This window comes from Protomyctophum bolini (assembly GCF_963924005.1).
Source record: "Protomyctophum bolini genome assembly, chromosome: 18".
NCBI lineage: Eukaryota > Metazoa > Chordata > Actinopteri > Myctophiformes > Myctophidae > Protomyctophum > Protomyctophum bolini.
In genome coordinates this window covers 31,915,688-31,936,817 of record NC_137879.1, presented here as the reverse complement: position 1 = coordinate 31,936,817, position 21,130 = coordinate 31,915,688, and the positions used below count along the sequence as shown (strand labels likewise).

The 21,130-nt window shown below is 45.0% G+C and overlaps 1 protein-coding gene across 5 annotated transcripts in view; it reads right to left on the bottom strand.

The window, feature by feature from the left end:
• The window catches only part of LOC308333384 (uncharacterized protein), a 58,901-nt gene continuing 37,771 nt past the window's right edge, over positions 1-21,130 (bottom strand). For 4 of the 5 annotated variants that reach the window (XM_080789764.1, XM_080789763.1, XM_080789765.1 and 1 more), the window contains 16 exons: positions 19,734-19,918; positions 16,321-16,580; positions 15,456-15,699; positions 14,386-14,569; positions 13,926-14,049; positions 13,330-13,413; positions 12,798-12,977; positions 12,007-12,284; positions 10,338-10,486; positions 8,855-8,939; positions 6,624-6,738; positions 5,264-5,383; positions 4,076-4,357; positions 3,232-3,382; positions 2,053-2,221; positions 1-832 (listed from right to left, as the gene is read on the bottom strand). In XM_080789764.1, the coding sequence (XP_080645890.1) occupies positions 389-832; positions 2,053-2,221; positions 3,232-3,382; positions 4,076-4,357; positions 5,264-5,383; positions 6,624-6,738; positions 8,855-8,939; positions 10,338-10,486; positions 12,007-12,284; positions 12,798-12,977; positions 13,330-13,413; positions 13,926-14,049; positions 14,386-14,569; positions 15,456-15,699; positions 16,321-16,580; positions 19,734-19,918 (3,054 nt within the window). In that variant the 3' untranslated portion in view covers positions 1-388. The remainder of the gene's footprint in view (positions 833-2,052; positions 2,222-3,231; positions 3,383-4,075; positions 4,358-5,263; positions 5,384-6,623; positions 6,739-8,854; positions 8,940-10,337; positions 10,487-12,006; positions 12,285-12,797; positions 12,978-13,329; positions 13,414-13,925; positions 14,050-14,385; positions 14,570-15,455; positions 15,700-16,320; positions 16,581-19,733; positions 19,919-21,130) is intronic. The other variant, XM_080789766.1, reaches the window with a different exon arrangement.

The following is a 21,130-nucleotide window of genomic DNA, read 5'->3' as shown; positions in this document are numbered from 1 at the left end:
TGAAGTACCTGAAGGGAAATACCTTTTTATTTTTCAACAGAAGCATACAGTAAAGACAAGGTATGAAAAAATAAATCACAGAGGGTTATTCAGTGTTTAAACATTGTATAAACAATGGAACGAAGGCAGTCAATTAACAAAATAAAAACATTTAAAAGTCTACATTTAAAGGAATGTGCAAATGTTCTCGCCGTTTAAGAAAAACACCCTAGTAAAAGTCACATTTTAAAATACAAAAAAAGACGAGCAAAAATATTTTGTTACAATAAACTAGGAGGTTTTAAGAATGTATAACCTTTTCAGCTTTTCAAATGGAATGTGTAAACAAAAATAAAAGAGGGACAACACAACCGCAACAGCTCTGCGAGACTCTAAAAAACCCCCCGAGCTATACAAACAGAAACAACTCCACGTCTTTGGTGTGGAGATGCTGTGCCAAGTTACGAATGCGGCACAGGCGAACGCCCTGAGCGTCGCCCGCGCTGTACACCCTGTAGATGTGATACCTCTCTCTCTCCTTCAGGGCAAAGTCCAGCTCGTTGGCGGAGAGGTGGATGAAGGCCTTCTCTCGCTTCACGGTGGACTTCACCTCCACGTAGACGACCGTCGTCGTGCCCTCTCCTCCTCCCCCGTCCGGCCCCGCCCCTCCTCCGAAGGAGACTTTAAAGTCGTACGGCTGGCCGCTCTCGCCGTTCTGGTTGCACCACGTGATATGCGCTGGGCGGCCCTCGGGAGCGTCCGTGTCCCTCCAGTGGCACAGGAAGGAATTGACCAGCTGCTCGCCCCACTCCCCGATCTCGGCCAGGGCTCTGGGTTCGTCGGACAACACCACCTGCCAACGACATCACTCTTGAGACGCAATTCCTTGATGGCGGCTTGCATTATCGCTCTGGCCAAAAGTAGCTAGTACCCTAGCCTGATAGACCCTGATAAAACCTACGTTTTCCAGGGTTTATATTCTTTAATCCATGTTTTTATCCGATCGAATCGTTAGCTGCCGTTCGTTAGCATAACACTGAAAGTGGGACAGTGGCTGCGGCCATTTTGAAGATGCGCACGCATGCACTTGCATTCTACGGGCTGCATTCAAAGCCCTCTATCTCAGAAACAACATTCATTGCGCTGTTTCTGGGGAAGACAAGGGTTTTCAACGGCCTGTAGCAGATACTCGCGGTCAGGATTTCTCACCACAGACCGAAACAACAACCGGTCAAGACACCACACACAGCATTTAGTCATTTAGGTTAGGATATTTGGCTCTTCAAAGTAAGTGTTACGCGTGGTAAAAAACATGGCAATACACTATCGAGGGATTAATTAATGCTGGCGGAAATTGGGTTTATCAATAGTAACCAGTAACACCAATATATCTGGTCGTACGACAAAAAGCCAATAGCCAATCTACGAGCAAAAATATGTACATGGCAATGCGTTGTGAGCTTGTAGATCTGGTATTTTGGGACGTTTTGGGACAAATGATGACATAAATGATAAACTGAGAATGGCACACTGGACTGAAAAGGGAAAAAGCTTGTGTCTCTACAGGCCTTTAAGGTCTTTTCATCCTGGGACCGTTGTTCGTCCCAAAATATATACAGTATATCTATCGTTTCTGTAACGAGTACATTCACATAGAACACGAATATTAGACGGCGGCATAATGTTTATTGGGAACAAGGTCCAATTTCACTGTGAATGAAGGCATACGTGTATCTAATATGATATTAAAGATGCAAAATCTTTGCACAGGCATTTTTGGCTTGCTTATTCGTCATGCTGCCGAGGTGTGACTGTGAACATCTTTCAACCCATTTTACGCGGGAACCCCTTTTGGTGTTAGCATTACGTTATGCTTTAGCTATTTAAAAATAGCAGATCTACAAGCTCATAGCGCGCCACCGAGTGGCGCGCTACGAGCTTGTAGGTCTGCTATTTTTGAAAAATCAAAGAACGACTGACATAGAAACATAGCTTTTTCAGAAAACTGTCATTTTCAAACAGACATTTTTAGAATCTGATCTCAGGTCAGAATGGATTAACGAATGCCCTCACCGTGCTGGGTCTCTGACAGACGAGCTCCAGGTCCTCCAGCGCGTCCTTGGGCGGCTGGACTTTGTTCCACATAGGAGGATCCAGGGCCATGGGGGGCCGCTGGCCCTCTCCTGCACCGCCAGTCCCCTGGAACACACTGGGCATCAGCACTGCCTCAGGGACAGCACTGCTGGAGGTGGAGGGAGGGACACACAATCAGTCCTTTATTGATCCCACAAGGGAAAGTCAGTTGTCATGGCAGTGCCGCAGTATTGGCTACCAAAAAAAAACATATAGGATCCATGAGCTATTGACGGGTATAAATTAAAAAGGTCACCCTCGTGTGAAGTGAGCAGTGCCTTTCATCACAATGACGACGTCTGATGATGTCAACAACATGATGTCCAATCATTTGAGCACATTCGCTGCTCAAACGGACAGACAGACACCCTGGGCAAGACCTAAGCTGAAAAGACTATCTGCGGAAGTTGCGGGATTTTAGCGGAAGTATTGCCCAAGGAAATTACGTTGATGCTTTACAAATCAGTTTACATTCTCCGCGAATGAAACAAGTGTTGTGATTGGTCGGGAAAATATCGTATCCGGGGGAAATACATTTGACGGCTGTTCCGGAGGATACAACCGCCGATAGCTTCTCTGCCTTAGGTTGTGACCAGGCTTTTCTTTTCGCAGATAAGTAAGCCTGGGACCGAGGCTAACAGACAGACAGCACAGGCTGCACCGCTCAAAAACTGTGTGTGCATGCGTGCGTGCGTTAACCCATTTTGGGCAGGAACCCCTTTTGGTGTTTTTAATTTAGCTATTGAAAAATAGCAGATCTACAAGCTCATAGCACGCCACCAAGTGGCGCGCTACGAGCTTGTACGTCTGCTTTTAAAAAAAAATCATTGAATATATAAATATATATTCAATGATTTCAGAGCGAACATTTTTAACTAAAATATTTGCTTCTGGGGGGTCTCTGGAACTACATATTTTGAGAAGGGGGTCCGTGTGGCCCAATAGAGATAATTCTGGGGGTCCTTGACATGAAAAAGGTTGAGCACCACTGACATAGAAAAACATTTTTTATTTAGTCAGAAGCCCATTTCTGTCTCAGTCCAAAATGGGTTAAGGTGGGCTCATGTCGGGGACGAATAGTCCTTAACCCCAGATAGGTATCCAGGAGGAGAACCTTACTGGTTATTGGGTGTGGACGGCTCGTGGTCATCCATCTTGGCGTGCTCTGCGGCTGCAGTCCTCTGCCTGGGGCCGACAGCTGGGGTCAAACCTCCGCCAGAGTCTCCGGCGCTGCTGGAGTCGGCTGTGCTGTGCGTCACCCTGCCGCTTCCTGAAAGACATTGGACGGGCACACTCAGAGTCACCGTAGCCTAGCAGCGCGCCACCTAGACTAGACTAGCACATTAGACCTGACATCGAAAAAAAGAATCTGAAAGAATATATATTCAAAGATTTGTGCCGCATTTTCACGATTTTTCAAAAATAGCACACCTACAAGCTTTCCTTCCTTGCGTTTCACTGCCGTTCAATTATTGTATACAGGCCGACTGAAAAGGCTCATAGCTCTAAATCTACTGCACTCTCCATGGTTTTGACAAAGGGCCGATGTTCGGAGGTTCGATTTGGAACATTGGCGTTTTCTAGAGCAAGGATGGCCTCATTTTAGCTCGCTAGCATTGCCGCTGAATATTTAGCATCTAAAATGGAAGAGCCAAAACGAACGTGCGTCACACTAAAAGACCATGCAGATCCAGGTCGGCAGTGAGGCGCCATCACTTTCATCCACCAGGGGGCAGTCGATGTGTTTTAATAATGGATTGCATTTTTATAGCGCTTTTCTATGTACAGAGTGCACTTACTCAAAGCGCTTTACAATGGTCCATTCATTCATACATTGGGGAGGTAAAGGTGAATAATGACAAATGCAAAACCATTACAACCATTGCTCCAAATTGACGGGGAAAGCTCTGGAGACATTTCTACTTGACTGGGGTAGTTGAACTAGAGGTGTAGAAGCTCTAACCTGCAGCATGTGAGATGCTGGGAGGTCCGGCGACAGCGCTTGGATGGCTGTGGTCTGTGTAAGAAGCAGGAAGGTCTGCGGGCTTGTCATTGGCCATTGGAAACTGGTTGCCCTCGTAGCCGCCGCAAACGCTGCTGCTGCTGCTGTGACTCTGGGGAAGGCCGACATGATGGCCGCTTCCTTTGGGAGTGCCTGGGTCGTTGTCTGGGTCCCTGTCCTTAGGCGCAGCAGGGGGTGGCCACATCTTCATGACCGCTTCCACGGCTCCAGCCATCGGACCACCTGGGTTGCAAAACGCGCACGCAGTGAGAATAGGCCGTGTGCTGCTCTGGGATTTGTAGCATACACTGCCGTGACAATGTACCTCATGGCGCAAAACACTGCGCCATGAGGTACCTTGTTGGAATGCTGCAATTTACATCCTACATTTCGAGAACACCCGACCCTCGCGTCGGCTTCGTAGCTGAGAGCCGAAGTTGAATGGTGAGAGAAAACAAGTAGTGCCGTGTTTTACATACTGTACATTAAAGCAAAGTTAAAAGCTCACGACTGAAAATGTTTGTATGACCAAGACCCAGTCCGGCGAGACTGTTAAGATGTCTCGGAGATGCTTCTGAACAATATTGCTAGTTTGACTGCTTCAAATGCTCTAATCTTAGACTAATCACAAGAAAATAGCCCATCTACAACTACAAGCAAAAAATAAAAATGGAGTTAGCTGGTTTCTGCCGGACAGCAACGATGTTTATGTTCACATACATTCTTAAAGAGTTTGACTTATCCATGGCAGTTTGGAACTTTCTTAGCCCGTCCTGAATCAAAATATACTGCAGGTCTGTTTATGTTATAGGAGGTTGTTCGTTGTTAGGGTTTTATGGTGTTTTATGACCGCGACGTAAGGTTTTATGTCGAGGTTAGTCGAGGTAAGGTTTGGCATTCAGGATTTTTTAATGCTGTGTAACATGCCTTGTCAATTTTTTATAAATGAAACTGATGTTTTACTGATTTACAATGTAGTTACCCTATTAGTAATTGACCATTTACAAATTAACATGCAATGCAACTTGCAAATTACATTTTGGGTACTATAAGTAGGCTACATTTGAAGAAAATACTTTTACCCAATGAATGAATTATATATACAACGGACTTTTATATACTGTACGGACTTCCACCAATGTACAGTACCTGTACGGGCACCTGTATTCAATATGGATGCCCGTGGAGGCCAGCACATAAGGGTCTGCTCTCCGTCCGCCTGCCCAGGATGTTCTGTGTGGCTGACAGAAGGGGATCCCTTTGAGGACACTGAATTGGAACGGAGAGAGAGCGAGAGAGAGAGAGAAAGAGAGAGAGAGAGAGAGAGAGAAACAGGTTACGCAACATGTTATCAAACAAAGAAATTCTATGCAACCCTGTTTTCATTTCATCACCATTTCACATTAGGATTTCATAGGTTGGCTTTTGTTCTGATTCCATTAGTCACTTAAGCCCCATGTACGTCGATGGCTAGGGACTCTCCTTTTCTCCCTCTCTACGCCAACTCTCGTCGCCGAAAATAGGCAATCTACGCGGTCATAACTCATAACGTGTTGCAACACAACATGCAGAGTTCGCGCGGCAAAATACGTGCAGTGAAGTATAAAAGATGCCCTGGCCTATCCTTTGGGGAAATTACAGAAACTCAAACACTCCCTTCGTGGCTCTGATGTAAAGGTTTCTAAAGTTTGGCAACCCCTCTCAGCACATGTCAGATGATCCTTTCAGCTGGACGCTGAGCGGCCTCTCCGCACTGCACCAACGCCGCCTGGTCCTCCAGTCCCCTTTTCCCTACACTGGAGGCACACTTCTTCTTCTCGGGGGTTGTACGGTCCACGTCACCCTCTTGTCTCAGTATCAACACGACCTCTGCCAAGGTTTACCTCATTCTGCAGAATGTTCCCTTTCATTTTATTAATTTATTTCATACATGCAAGGATTGTGTGTGTGTGTTAAGTCATTAGTTTGTCCTTGCAACTGTGTGTGTGTGTGTGTGTTCTATGCTGCTCTTTGAGCATTGCTAACAGCTGCTCTTTCATGTACACAGACAGCAATGAACAAACCATAATTAGCATATGTGCAAAACATTATGCTCTTGCACATCATAGAGTTTGCTCTGCGGCAGAGCTTTGTGTGCGTGCGTGCGAGCGGCGCATGAATTCTTCTGTGCACACTCATGAAACGATATGGAAATCAGGGCAAATGTCAGAGAGATGGCACTGACAACCGGCTGTGAGAAAGTAGCGCCTAGGTGGAGCTGCCGAAGCGCATTCCCCATTTCCCCCGCTCTAATTATAGTGCGATACATACAGTAGCACTACTTTGTATGCAGCCGTCAATCTCACACATCTAAGCTAAATTGGGGGCGGCAGCGCACGGTGTGCCATCGATGTGATAACATGTTTCTCATCAGCGTGAGAAGCACGCTGATGGTGTTGTCATTGGTGGGGGGGGGGGGGGGGCTTGGTGCAGATGCTAAGACGCTCCGAGCTTTGTCAGACGTACGTACCTCTTTCGAGTGTGTATTCTGGTATGAGAGGTTCTGGCACCTCCCAGGGTTCCTCGTCCGGCGCCAACTCTCTGATGTCCTCCTTTAGCAAGAACCTCTTCAAAGCCCCCTCATCCTGCCGGAACATTATGAACACATTAACCACGTTCAAAGCGGCCCATGTTGGACATGGTCATTATAGGTCAAACCTTTCTAAAATGTTTTTTTTTTTTGTTTTTTTACTTTTGTCAACCATCGTGATGTGAAGCGTTGTGTTGATAAGTTCTATATTTTAGTCAAAGTTTAGTAAGTGTTAATATGCAATAAATTCCGATAGCAATCGTTGCTATAGTGTTTGTTCAGTGACAGGGGGTCTCTCTGTCTCTACAGCTCTTTAGAAAAACGGAAAATGTATTTTCAGTCCGGGATACCAATTCTATCCGATCACGAGAGAGCTTGGAAGTGAAAGCAAAACAATTTGAGCAGCAGACAAAACTGGAACAGTATCAAATGTAAGCCGATAATTGTCTACTCTCTCCCGTTTGGTCTTCTTCAGCCAACTGAAAATGTGTTTTCCGTTTACTAAAGAGCTGGAGAGACAGCAACGATTATTTATCAGAATATACAGATTTTGACAAAAATACTAAAATCAAAACTATAACCTACTCTATATTTAACAACATGGATAAATAGTATACATATGTAAAAAAGAAGAAAAAAAACATATGTAAATAAACAGGTGCGCTTCCTCTGGGAACTGCCCTTGGTTAAAGCAGTGGGTGCTCAGCTTTGGGAAAAAAAAAAAAAAAAACATTTTAGTCTGCTCTGAAGGGGTGCATACTTAGTTTGGACTAGTCATTGGTTAGACATGGGTTAAGGTTAGGTTAGGCGTGCTTCCCCTCTGAAGAAAGCTTTGCCGAAACGTGTCAGCGTTCTCAAATAAACACGAGAAATTGCATCTGAGCCAGTCTTGCATCTTTTATTTTGGAGTGCCGCTTTTTCACTTAGTTGTTCATGAGGTATGGATAAATTAAAATACATGTTTGTATAAATATATTCTTATTTTTCAATGTCTGCATACATCTCCAATATTTATATACACGACAATATTGCTGAACTACGTGCGACAAAGATATCATGATTTAATTTTACCCTATGAGCAGCACTGGTTGATGGTTAAGTCTACAATCTTCCAGGCAGAACAGGAAGTTCTACACTACATCAGAGACATGCAAGCTCATTAAGATGTTGATGACCTAATTAGCATGTTCCAGCAGCCAAGCGTTTGATCACTTGCCTGGAATAATGAAATAACTTCAGAAATATTTAAAACGGGGTAATGGGGATAAAGTGGAAAACAGAGATGGCTGATCCGTAGGAGATTTCCATAAGCCATTCGCATCGGCATCATCTGTAAATCTGTTTAAATCTCCCTGACTTGGGAGTATTAAACAGATGTAATGACTCAGAGAAAACCGCTCATACGGTGATATGAGATGGATCACATCATAAAACCTTTAACCCATTAAGACCTGAAGCAGATTCTAAAAAAATGTTTTCTAAATCAACAGTTTTCTGGAAAAACGTGTGTTGCTATATCACTCGTTCTGAATGTTTTCATGTGAAGGACCCCCAAAATGGTATGCATTTGTGACAATATATTTATATAACACAGCCCTGTCCTTGAGCTCGTCCGAAAGTAATGCTCGATTTATACAAAGTGCACTTAGGTGTGCATCATGCCACATGCAGTGAATAGTTGATCTACAAGCTCGTTCACTTCTGAGATTGTATATATATCTTCATATAATAGGTCCTCACCAATAATCATGAAAAAAACGGCGCTTTTTTTCCTACTCGGTCTGTGTCTCATAGGAGGGCTGTGGGCAGTTCAGAGACCGTCTTCCAGTGACATCATCGATGGGGAATACAAGCTAATAGAAACTGCAGGCTTTCTAGTCCTGAAAAGTTGCAATGCGAAAATGGAAGCCATTGTTCTCACGATAATGAAAATCTAAACATTTTTGTAAAATAATCTTGTTTAGAAACAATCTGCCTAATGATGATGTCACTGGAAGACGGTTTCTAAACTGCCCACAGCCCTCCTATGAGACACAGACTGAGTAGAAAAAAATCGTTTAAAAAAAAAAAGAATACAAGTAAATGAAACTGATGACGAAGGCTAAACTATAAATAACCTTGCATCAGATAAGGATCACAGATCCAATGCTGGCAGTGGTCACATCGCTTACTCCGAGTGAGGTCATCAGGCCGCTCAGGAAATGCATCAGATCCTTTCTGTGGCTGACCTCCGTGCAGAACAACTTCACCAGCTCTCTGAATGCACCGAGACACACACACACACACGGTTGATGAAAAACGCACAAGCTACAGGGCTTAAATGATAAATAAAGAGTAATTTGTTAATGCCAAAACTTCTCTACTGTCCTTTTGGCTGTTTATTGTAGGCTATAGGATAGGCCACTAACTCTGCACCACCCATTCGTGGGTCGTGGACACCATGGGTAGGGGTCCCTTTCCTACATTTTGTTTTTAATAATTATTTCAAAACATTAAAAAAAAATGCAACATTTTTCATGAATTCAAAACAAATTCAATGATTTCTTTTCAGTTAATTTCATGAAAGATAATACAATTAAAAATAAAATAAATTCCATAAATTAGAAAACAAATTTTATGTAGTAGTGAAAATAAGCTAATCTACAAGCTCACAACGTGGACGCAAAGCTATTTTTCACTAGATTTGTACCGGGGAGACATCAAATGTCTCTTGTGGGTCACGGACTAAAACGTTTGGGAACCCCTGGGCTGGGCTGTCGGATGGATCTACAGATCTACTGTACCATGCATGGTCTTTGTGCTTAGATGACCAGCAGTGCACTAAGCACTTAACTGGATGATAGATCTGGTCCGTAGAGTCCACAGTGCAACCTACTAGAATTGTATATTGAATTGTATAGTGGAGAGGCTGGGCATATTTTTGGGGGAGGAAATATTCTGTCAAAACGACCATAGAATTAGCCTGGCCCAGCACGTGTGATTTCTGGTCTAGCGGGGGGCGGGTGCCCGGTCGAAAACAGGTGGAGGTCCTTTTGGTTCACCAATCTGAGCACCCGCCCCTGCCCCCGCCACCCTCCTCCCCTCTCCGGTAGAACACAGACTTCATCAAATTTGGAGCATTATTGGTTAGCGAAATACAAGGAAGTGGGGCTTCCTATGCCAAATTTTCCAATGGGTTTCCCCAGATTTTCTTTTTGAGCCGAATGCGAACTAAAATAAAAGCCTGGGTACCGAGGCTAGTGAATACTTTACCCAACAAGCCATGCACAAAAATATGCACAATTTCTACTAAAACAAATAAAATGTGCTTATAGACGACCAACAAAAGCATTGTTGTAGACTCATTTGCGAGCATGTATGAGAATTATTTTGACAATCCAGAGAGGAATCAAATTGACTCAAGAGACACATACTGAACATATGTTGTTCCAGTGACCCCCCCCCCCCCCCCCCCAGAGGCAAAGATTTGAGTTAAAGATGTTTGACATGAAATAATAATATATTTAAAAGATTTCGAGTGCCGCGCTACAAGCTTGAAGAGTAATCAGGTGAAATTGGTTAAAAGCTAAGGTGACACAGATGCGTTCCAGGCTCCAGCCAGGTCTTAATGGGTTTAACAGGCCCTGGGAGACCCCTCCACCCACCCATGCATACCTGCAGATGTCCAGCTTGGCTGACAGGTGGTCTTTCTGGATGTAGAGCTCCTTCTGGTCCTTCAGCAGACAGATGACATCCTGCAGCTCCACCACGGGAGGCTTGTCGTCGGTCTCAGTCAGCTGGTAGCGGATGTATAGCTTGCCGACCTGAAGCGCGGGTGGACGCAAAAACGCATGCTCGTTTCTTTTGTACTGCATTAGAATTTGAGGGTTTGCTTCTACCCTTGCTTTGGATTTCATACTGCCGCTTTACTGGGTCTAAAGGCAGAGCATTTAGAAGCGTTTTGCCGAGTACTTTTTACAACTCGACGACGGGCTCTAGTATGCACACACGCCATTTTGGAAAGAACTGGGGCCCCTTCCCTTCTTCCTTCACAGGTGTTACCGCTGATACTAATGAAGGCTCTGTTCCATTCTGGTCAAACAGGGTACTGCTTTTGAGTGTGTTTCAAATGGCCCCGCACGGGTGTGTAACTCTGAGTGTACAAATGTACACTCAGTTATGGGGGTCCTTGAAATTAAAATGTTTGGGAACCACTGCACACTAAATGGAACAGAGCCTTAATTAGTATCATCGTTAACACCTGTGATGGAAGTAATGGAAGCGGCTCGGCCCATTGGACCATTTAGAAAATCAGTTGTTTTGGGGGATCTCAACACTCGTTGAAAGGGTCCTGCGAGGAAGAATGAATTGCGCTCGTAGTGAGCTCTCTCTACCAGTGTTGTTTTTGTCGACTGAAGGCTCATACATAGTCTGGATTTACGGTGGTGGGGTGACCACCGAACTACAACATGACGTCACGAGCCGCGGTGAAGAGCAAACCACCGCCACCGCTCCAGCCCTTCTCTCTGTTTTTACTCACCACCGCTCAACGTTATTTCAGCTCCGGTGGTCAGCTCACCACCGGAGAGGTGGTCACCTCACCACCGAAAATCCAGACTATGAATAGGCCTTAAAACTTTGACGAAAAATGTTCTGTCGACTACCGTACCTTTTTTCACTGGCGAAAACTGAATAAAAACTAAATGAAAACGAAGCTATGACGACTAAAACTAAGACTAAATATATTGACAATTTCGTCAACAAAGAAAAACTAGACTAAAATGTTAGGAAGGGACTAGTGGACAGGAGATACAGTAAAAGTCATTTTACACTTGGTTGCATGCTGAAAATAGCAGATCTACACTTGGTTGCATGCTGAAAATAGCAGCTCTACAAGCTCACAACGCGTCGTGTGAGCTTGTAGAGTCATTACGACGGCATCGAGGCCCGCCAAAATACATTTTAGTCGACAAAATCAACAGTAGATTTAGTCGACTAAAATACTATGATATTTAGTCGACTAAAACTAGACTTAATACAAAGACATTCCTGGTGACTAAAATATGACAAAAACTAAAAAAAAATATTCCAAATGACTAAAACTATGACTAAACTAAAAATAGAAATGTGCTGCCAAAAACAACACTGCTCTCCACGGTAGGTAGCCCATTTTGGGGCGGGAACCCCCTTTGGTGTTAGCATTATGTTATGCTTTAGCTATTGAAAAATAGCAGACCTACAAGCTCATAGCGCGCGCTACGAGCTTGTAGAGAGAAAAATCGAAGAACGACTGACACAGAAACATAGCTTTTTCCAAAAACTGGAGTATGTATGAGCCCTTTACCTGCCCGTAGGAGACCTTCTTAATCCTCTCCCCGATGTCGCTGTCCAGCAGCTCCTGGTAGACGTGGGCCAGCTCCTCGTGGTGGCAGAGGAAGCGCTGGATGTAGGGCGCCACCGTGCGCACCAGCATCTGCAGGGAGGGACAGGGCCGCAGGTTCTCCGTCTGCGCCTCCATGCGGACGCGCTGGGACATGCGGCCCACGCCGCAGATCTCCAGGAACAGCGAGCGGTCCTCCTCTTTGAAGGCCGGCGTGGTGTTGCCGCGGTGGTCTCCGGGCCCTGTCGTCCCCGCCACGACAAACATCCCCCAGAAGAAAAAGTGAAGTGGTGAAGCATTTGACATCAGAGCAAAGTAAGGGCGGGTGTTGCGCAGGAATGTATTTTCGTAAAAGTAGGAAGTGTACAGTAAATATAGGACAGTTGCATGGATGCAAGGCGGGGCTGAGCAAGGCGTTGCCTAGCAACTGGGCCGGTGCTGAAAACATAATTTTAGCGAGACCTTTTTGTATCGATATAAAGCGATGTCAAAATGTATATACGACTATGGCACACAAGCTTGGGATAAAGACGTTTCTAACTTATTTTTAAAGGGGCTTTAATTGATAACATTATAATCATGACTTAAGACAAATCTTACAACTCTCGTTCTAAAAAAAATAGAACAAATCTATTGCTACTGCCATTTAGTGGTGGATGAGCTATGGCATGAAATGTGTTAAAATGATAAACTATTAAATAAATGAGTTCAACACACTGTCGCCCACCCACATCCATGACAGCATAATACCGTACCGTATTGGCTGTCAGCCTTGGCCCTCTTCCTGTCTGCGGGGGGCAGGTTGAGCAGGAAGAACTGTCTGTAGGGCTTGAAGATCTTCTCCAGCTCTTTGCTGTCGGCGATCATGGGCCTGTCGGCCAGAGTGACCCAGTTGTTGTCTTTAGTGGGGAACACCCTCTTGTTCGACACCATGCCTGCATGGAATGGAGGGGCGAGACGGACAGACCGCAAAGTTGAAGATATTTTATGTGATTTTTCTTTTGTTAGCATGAGAAGGCTTTTGTGTGAGAATCAGAATCATCATTATTATTTTTATTATTATTTTTCCAAGCAAACAAAGAGAAGAGGGGGGGGTGATCAAAACAAGAAAGAACAAATTGAAGCTCGTTACACACACACACACACACACACACACACACACACACACACACACACACACGTAGGATCTCTTATTTAATTTAATAATAATCATTTAATAATTTAATTAAATGTTTAAATGCGTGCGTGTGTGTGTGTGTGTGTGTGTGTTGTGAGCATATTCCTCACCCTTCAGTGTGGAGCAGTAGCTGGGGTTGGTTTTGGTCATCGTGTACTCTTGTTCCCCAGACACTGGAATCTTACACTTGTGAGCTAATAAGAGACATAATATTATACAGTATCATTACATTACGGCCACTAACCCCCATTTGAGAGACCACAAATGCAGCATTTACTACATGGTGAAAGAAATGCAAAATGCCACTCCTCTGCTTTCCATGCCATATACCGGAAGGAGGCATTCAGTAGAATTGCTTTTTTTCCCCCCGAAGTCTCCAGTCTTCGAAATCCATGTCGTTACACATGCCGCATCCCCAGTAGATAAAAGAGTGCTGGGTTGCGCCCCGAAAATAGCAGAACTACAAGCTCTCAACGCGTCGCACTGCGACGCGTTGAGAGCTTGTAGATCTGCTAATTTTGTCCAAAAGTGTCCTCTTGCGGGGATTTCAGCCCCTGCCCCTCTGACACTCTCTGCGCGTCCCCGTACAACACAGAGACATCCTCACCTAGCGTGGCGTACAACACAGAGACATCCTCACCTAGCGTGGCGTACAACACAGAGACATCCTCACCTAGCGTGGCGTACAACACAGAGACATCCTCACCTAGCCTGGCGTACAACACAGAGACATCCTGCAGTACTTCTGCTGTCGGGATGGGAGAGGAAAAGCAGATGAGCTCCAACAAGCCCACGTACTGGTTCATGTTGGGACTGGGCTCCACGTTCAGCTGCACACACACACACACACACACACACACACACACACACACACACACACAACACACACATTTGGATTTTACAAGCCACTCTTGTTATATGGTTTGGCAGATAGTTTGAGGATCCAATGTAGTTAGGAGGTTCTTTAATACTTTCAATTGGTTTGATTTTTTTTTAAACCCCACACACACACAGCAAAGAGTGTATTGAAAAATGTATATATAGGGCATGAATTCATGACAAAAATATGGATTTACAAGATCTTTGCCGAACGAGAATTAAAAGAGCCGTCAAGAATTAGAGCCCTTGCATGGGAAACACACGGAACACATAACAAGCCCACCCACCCTGTTGAACAGGTCCCTCATGCCCTCCAGGCGGTCGTAGAAGGGGGCCAGGACCCGGGGCTCCCGGACGGAGCTGTCCGGGGCGCGCGTCAGACTCCGGTAGCGCTGGAACATGCTCGTCGGGTCGCTCCAGCACACCTCCTTCAGGTGGTAGAAGCTGCCGGAACACCAGTCGCCATCTCGCCTGTGTGGACGAGATCGTTTACAGCTGTGGTTCTTAAAACCCATTCTGACCTGAGATCAGATTCTAAAAATGTATTCTACATCCTGACAGTTTTCTGAAAAAGCTATGTTTCTATGTCAGTCATTCTTCGATTTTTCAAAAATAGCAGACCTACAAGCTTGATGTATTTAAATAGAGGTGCTCCGATCAGGTTTTTTGGGACGGATCCCGATCACAATCTTGTGCGTAAGGGGAACATTTTAATAAGTTCTTTGACTTTTTTCCTTTTTTCATAGACCAAAACGAATTGTAAACTAAATTAAAACTAAGCTACGATGACTAAAACTAAGACTACCGGTAAATATATTGACAATTCCGTCAACAAATAAAAACAGATAGACATTAGGAAGGGACTAGTGGACAAGAGATCCAGTATAAGTAAAAGACAAATAATTTTACTCTCGGTTGCATGCTGAAAATAGCAGATCTACAAGCTCAATCAGCCATTAAGGCCCGCCAAAATACATTTTAGTCGACTAAATCAACTGCAGAGTTAGTCGACTATGATGTTTAGTCGACTAAAACGAGACTAATCCACGTGACTAAAATGTGCCTAAACCAAAATGAAAACTATACAAAAGACTGACTAAAACGATCAAAAACAACACTGCTCTATTAATTCAGTCTGACCAGAAGCAGGGATTAAGAAATGACTAGAGAGGGGCGGGTATCAAAAGCAGAGGCATGGATTCCCGCCCATGCCGCCCATGCCGTGTGAATCATGTAAAGCAGGGGGTGGGAAACTTTGACGATGGAGAGCTGCCACTACATTTCCACACTCACTGCAGAGAGCCAGATTGACGTGAAGCAATGGGGATCGGTGCGTGTCGCGTCGTGCTCGACTGACCTGCTGTACTCTATGAAGACGGCTGGCGTGTGATGAAACAGCTCTCTCAGGCCGTCGTGGGAGCAGTTCTTATGCAGGTAGGTGTACACATTGTGGATGTGCTGCACGGTGGAGGTGAACTCTGACCCCTGGCTCTCCTCCTCCCCCTCCGCCGCCTCCTCCTCCTCCCCCGGCTGTGCTTCTTTGACGCACCATTTCTTCCAGTAGGCGGCCAGCTCGTCCACTGACACGCTGTGTCTCATGCCTTTAAATGTTAGAAAATACATAATGCAATGACACAGCATGAGTGTCTTCTACGCAACCAGAAATGTATATGAATCGTATAAAATACATATATATATATATACCGATAGCAGAGTAGATCAAGAGCCTGTGCCCAAAGACCAAAAGCCTAATATCTCCCCTGACCAAGGCCAGGTTTTTTCTTCACCAAAACGAAATAACGCATGACAGAAAACAAGAAATGAAATGGCATTTATAGGTGGCTGCCCTAGCAATATAAAAGAAAACAAGTGCATCAGTGTCTGATGGCTTAGAGACCAGCCCTAGCTTTTTGTCTTGGCTTAGAGACCAGCCCTAAGCCTTTTTTTTCTTGGCTTAGAAGGCCAGGCAATCATGAAAACGTTTTAGTCTCAGCAGCTGCACCTTGAGTGACAGGGCTGGCCAGCCAATCATGAAAAGGTTATTGCCACTACATTGCAACTACTGCTCTGGGTGATTGTTGACTGGCTGGCTTTTCCAGCCACCTGTAAAAAAAAAAAAAAAGAAAAAAAGAGAAGCGTGCTGACACACAACTCCAAAAACGGGTGAGTCAGCCCCATTATCTGGTAGAGCCTCCCGCGCAGACCCCGTCACGCACTCTTACCGAGAGCTTTGCTGAACTCGCTGGGCCGTGTGTCCAGGTAGCAGACGTGAGTCCCCAGCAGGCCGTGGACCTCCGGTGAGAACAGGTAGACTGAATTAGGACACAGGTACTTGGCCTCTTGCTTCCCGCCCTCCTGCAGGAGGTAGGCTGGGACCCATTGGAGGCGGGACAAGAAGTGGAAGAAGGAGGACTTGGTGGGTCTGATTTGCCGCCCGTCGCTGTCAATCACCTGAGCTTTGCAGTACTGGGAGTAGCGGTCACTAAAGGAACAGAATAGAAAGGCCAGTTCAGCGCTTGCTTTCCAAGGGAAACATTGCAAATGGTTAACATTTCAAAATCTGATCTGACCATCTCTCAGGTAGTCAGAGAATATTGTCAGAATAATGGGGAATAGATTTCTTACCAAGAAATGCCTTCACTAATGTGTTTGTAAAGGTGTCTACTAACATATCCAACATTGGTTTCTATTCAGGCACCCTAGGGGAATTAGTTACAGCAGCTGAAAGTTGGGGTACCATTAATAACCAATATAAGGCAACATGTTCTAAATTTCATTATGCTTTAAGTAGTGACGTGTCAAACTAGGAGTTTTTCATGGTTCTGAAACCATTCCAAGCATTATTAGTTTTGCACGAAAAAAACACTCCTTGGGCTAAAAACGGCCATAGCCGTGGCTGAAAAGAAACCAACGTGGGATGTGTGAGTAGAGACACCTTTACAAACACATTGGTGAAGACAGTTCTTGGTAAGAATTCCCAGATTGCATTAACCCATTCTGACCGGGCACCCATTTTGGTGTTAGCATCATGTTATGCTTTACCTATTGAAAAATAGCAGATCTACAAGCTCATATCGCGCCACCGAGTGGCGCGATACGAGCTTGTAGGTCTGCTATTTTTGAAAAATCAAAGAACGACTGACATTTTTTTAGAATCTGATCTCAGGTCAGAATGGGTTTATCAGACCAGTGTGTGTGTCCAGTGGAAACCTCGTATGAATCTGATCTCAGGTCAGAATGGGTTAACATCCCCCGACTACGAGGAGATGCATGTAATACACCAAATGCTTAATAGCCACAGCCCCTTCCAGCAGGCTCCGTAGAGATCCTATGAAACCCACATGATAACTTAACCCATTCTGACCTGAGATCAGATTCATACCAGGTTTCCACTGGACACACACTGGTCTGATGAACCCATTCTGACCTGAGATCAGATTCTAAAAAATGTCAGTCGTTCTTCGAATTTTTCAAAAATAGCAGACCTACAAGCTCGTATCGCGCCACTCGGTGGCGCGATACGAGCTTGTAGATCTGCTATTTTTCAATAGCTAAAGCATAACGTGATGCTAACACCAAAATGGGTGCCCGGTCAGAATGGGTTAAGGGGGAAGGGAAATCACTTTGACTGCAGCTTAGAATAGATGTCACTTCAGAAACTCAACTTAGAAGGGGGGATAACGGTGTGACCTACATTCTGATGCACACTATACACACTACACACTGCCAAGCGGCCATGCATTATATGTGCTTAATGATCAGGGGAGTGGAAGAAGGCAATGGAAGGAAAATCGCATTTACTCATTCTAGAGCCTGGCTCTCGGCTCTCGTCACTTGTCTCAAAGTGACAGTTCTGTGGAGAAAATACTTTTTATTTAGCTATGCCTACATATCCAACGCATCAATGGGCCTGTTGTATTGAAGCGACTTGAGGGTTTCTTGTCAATTGCTCCTAAATGTCAGAACGACCGTGGAACGACCATGGAACCATCAACTTATACTATTACATGTCCAAATGACTGGAGTCTGTACATTATTTTCTGAGGATTGGCTTTACATTAATCACGCAAACCATTTAACCCAATTAGACCTGAGGACGATTCTACAAATGCCTTCTAAATGCCAACAGTTTTCTGGAAAAACTCATGTTTCGATGTCAGTGGGGCTCAAACCATTTTCATGTCAAGGACCTCCAAAAATATATCTATTTGGCCACCGACCCGATCTGGAATTATGTTGTTCCAGGGACCCCCCCAGAAGCAAAGATTTGAGTAAAAAACGTTCGCATATATATATATATATATATATATATATATATATATATATATATATATATATATATATAGTATTAGCACAGGTCCTCTCTCTACTCCTGGTGAGAGCAGGAGTGGACCTGGTGAGACGTAGGAGGGGCCCGGACAGGAGATAACCCACAGAGCCTAGTCCCTCCATGTGCCAGAAGTGTACCTCCCAGTCCTGGCAGAGTAGTTCCAACGGATTTTGTGTGCCCCTGGTTTTTCCCTAGTGGGACTGATTGAGGGTAGCTACTGGGACGCAAGTCGGGACTTGATCACTCCCGGCTGGGTCGCCTGAGTGAGGGGTATGATGTTGAGAGACCCGAAACCCCGTTGACCTCAGGATACATCACTGAGGATATGTCCCAGGTGCATCCATGCAATGTTTTTTTAGTTATAGTATTCAAAGATTTGCGACACTTTTTCACGTTTTGTTTTAGCAGATCTACAAGCTCGCAGCACGGCACTCGGTGCCGCGATATGAGCTTGCAGATCTGCTATTTTTCAAACGCTAAAGTATAACATAATGCTTTAGTTTAAAACACCAAAAGGGGTTCCCGTCCAGAATGGGTTTAAAAGACATTTTTGAGTACGGTATTACCCTTTTAACCATTCAACACAGTGGTTTTTAATGGCCCACCACCGGCCGCCCACCTGACGTTCTCCTCACCTGAACTGGTGACCAGAGCTCAACACACACACACACACACACACACACACACACACATCTGCTGCAGTCTGTAGAACAGAACAGACATGCGAGTAACTAAACCCCAGCTAATCCCCTGGATGAATTATGTGGAGTGCTACACTCCTACCAGAGCCACACAAAAGGCTGATTCATGGCCTGCACAGACACCGGGGGGATGAAATGAGCACTAACGGTTATTTAATGTCCCTGTAATCACTGATGGACAGGGGAGAGAGGATCATCCTTGATGTACCCATTCTCTCAACATCATTATTCCACAGTATTAAAACACCCCATTAGTACACCTGCTGGTCACATGCTACACTAATTCTGGCCACGGTACAGAACAGGATATGGGTCATGGGTGTGTATTATTTTTTTCCCCTTTTCCCCAATCAGATTTTTTGGGACAGATCCAGATCACAGATTCTTCTTCTCATGATCGGCCAATACCAATCTGGTGCGTAAGGAAAGAATTCTAATATTTCCAAAATGATTATGTCAAAATCCACATCAAAGTGTGTGAGGAGGAAGGAGAGAAGGTTTAGGCCTGTCACAAAGATGTAAAGTGATATTATACTATATATCTTAAATGGTATAAAATATCTGTTTCTCCAGATCGAGATTTTGTGTGTGTGTTTTTTATTACCCGGTATCCCAGTTTGTCTCCAACAGCTCCAGCAGAGCTCGTCTCTGCTCCAGAAGCCGAGGGGCAGGCAGCTGTGCGGTGGCCAGACTGTGGAACTCCTCGCTGGGGAAGTCATCCAGCACGAAAGCCCCGTCCGCCTGGCATGGCGCCCACTGGCTACTCTCCACCGCCCAGGGACTGGAGGCCTGAGGGGGGGGTGAGAGAGAGAGAGAGAGGGAATCAGACGACCAGAGGGCCCAGAAGATCAAAGGATGAAGGATGTGGGGGGAGGATGGTTTGGTGCTGGTGCTAGTTTCAGAGTTGGTTTTAACTGCAAACTTCTAAGCACTGGTTTGTTTTTTTGCGAGTGAGCCACCTCATTGCAATGGAAAAATGGCAGTACTTTGACTTTTCCTAGACAAGAGAGTTCCTATAGTTGATGATCTATGCGTGTGAAAGCAAATCACTAAAATACGCCCCTGTTCACATTGTTCTTGTGAAGCATGCAGTTATGTTTCTAGACTAGGGTTAGTATTTAAAGACCGTTGTTGGAGAGCGAGAGAGGGAACGAAACGGGGGATCACACTATAGCAGCAACTCAACTTTGAGAGGACAGTGTCAGGCTGACAGAGTAGCTGTCAACAGAATACCCTCCTCCCTGCGGCACAGGCTAATTCAGGCAGCAGGCATCGTCTGACCTGAGCAACCTTGAAGCCAGTCCAGTGCCGCACGTCGGCGCTCACCTGCTGTTTCTGCTCTCCGGTCCGTAGATCTGTCTGGGCCGGAGAGCATGACTCATAACTGTTAGCACCTTCATCCTGCCGTTGCGGATTATACTCCTGTGAGTCCTGTCTGGCTCCACTCCCAAACTCACACAGTGGGAATCTAGTACCGCAGCAGGGTCTCTGGAACTCGGATTCTGATTGAACTGGTATTGAGCCCTCATTCATAGTGTTTTATCCTTGGTCTTCACCGGTGGGGTGAGAATAATCTCAATTATGTAAGCCACATCTTTATAGTGTGTGTGGTCTCTAAATAGCAGATGCAGTAACAGCACTGCAACGCCACCATTAAAACAAGACGGACATTAACCCTATTTCGAAATTAAAACAATGTCTTCAAAATGTTTCTGTATCAGTGGTGCTCCAATATTTCATGTCAAGGACCCCAAAGATTACATGTAATATGCCTCCGCCCCCCCCCCCCCCCCCCATCTGAAAATATGTTGTTCCAGGGACCTCCCCAGAAGCAAAGATTTGAGTTAAAATGTTCACTGTAATATTATATATATATATTCAAAGATTTGAGGCACATTGTCACGATTTTTCAAAAATAGCAGACCTACAAGCTCGTAGCGCGTAGGTGTGTCAGGTGATTGAAGTAGCTTCTCCGCGCTGCAATTCTGAGACTCAGTACCC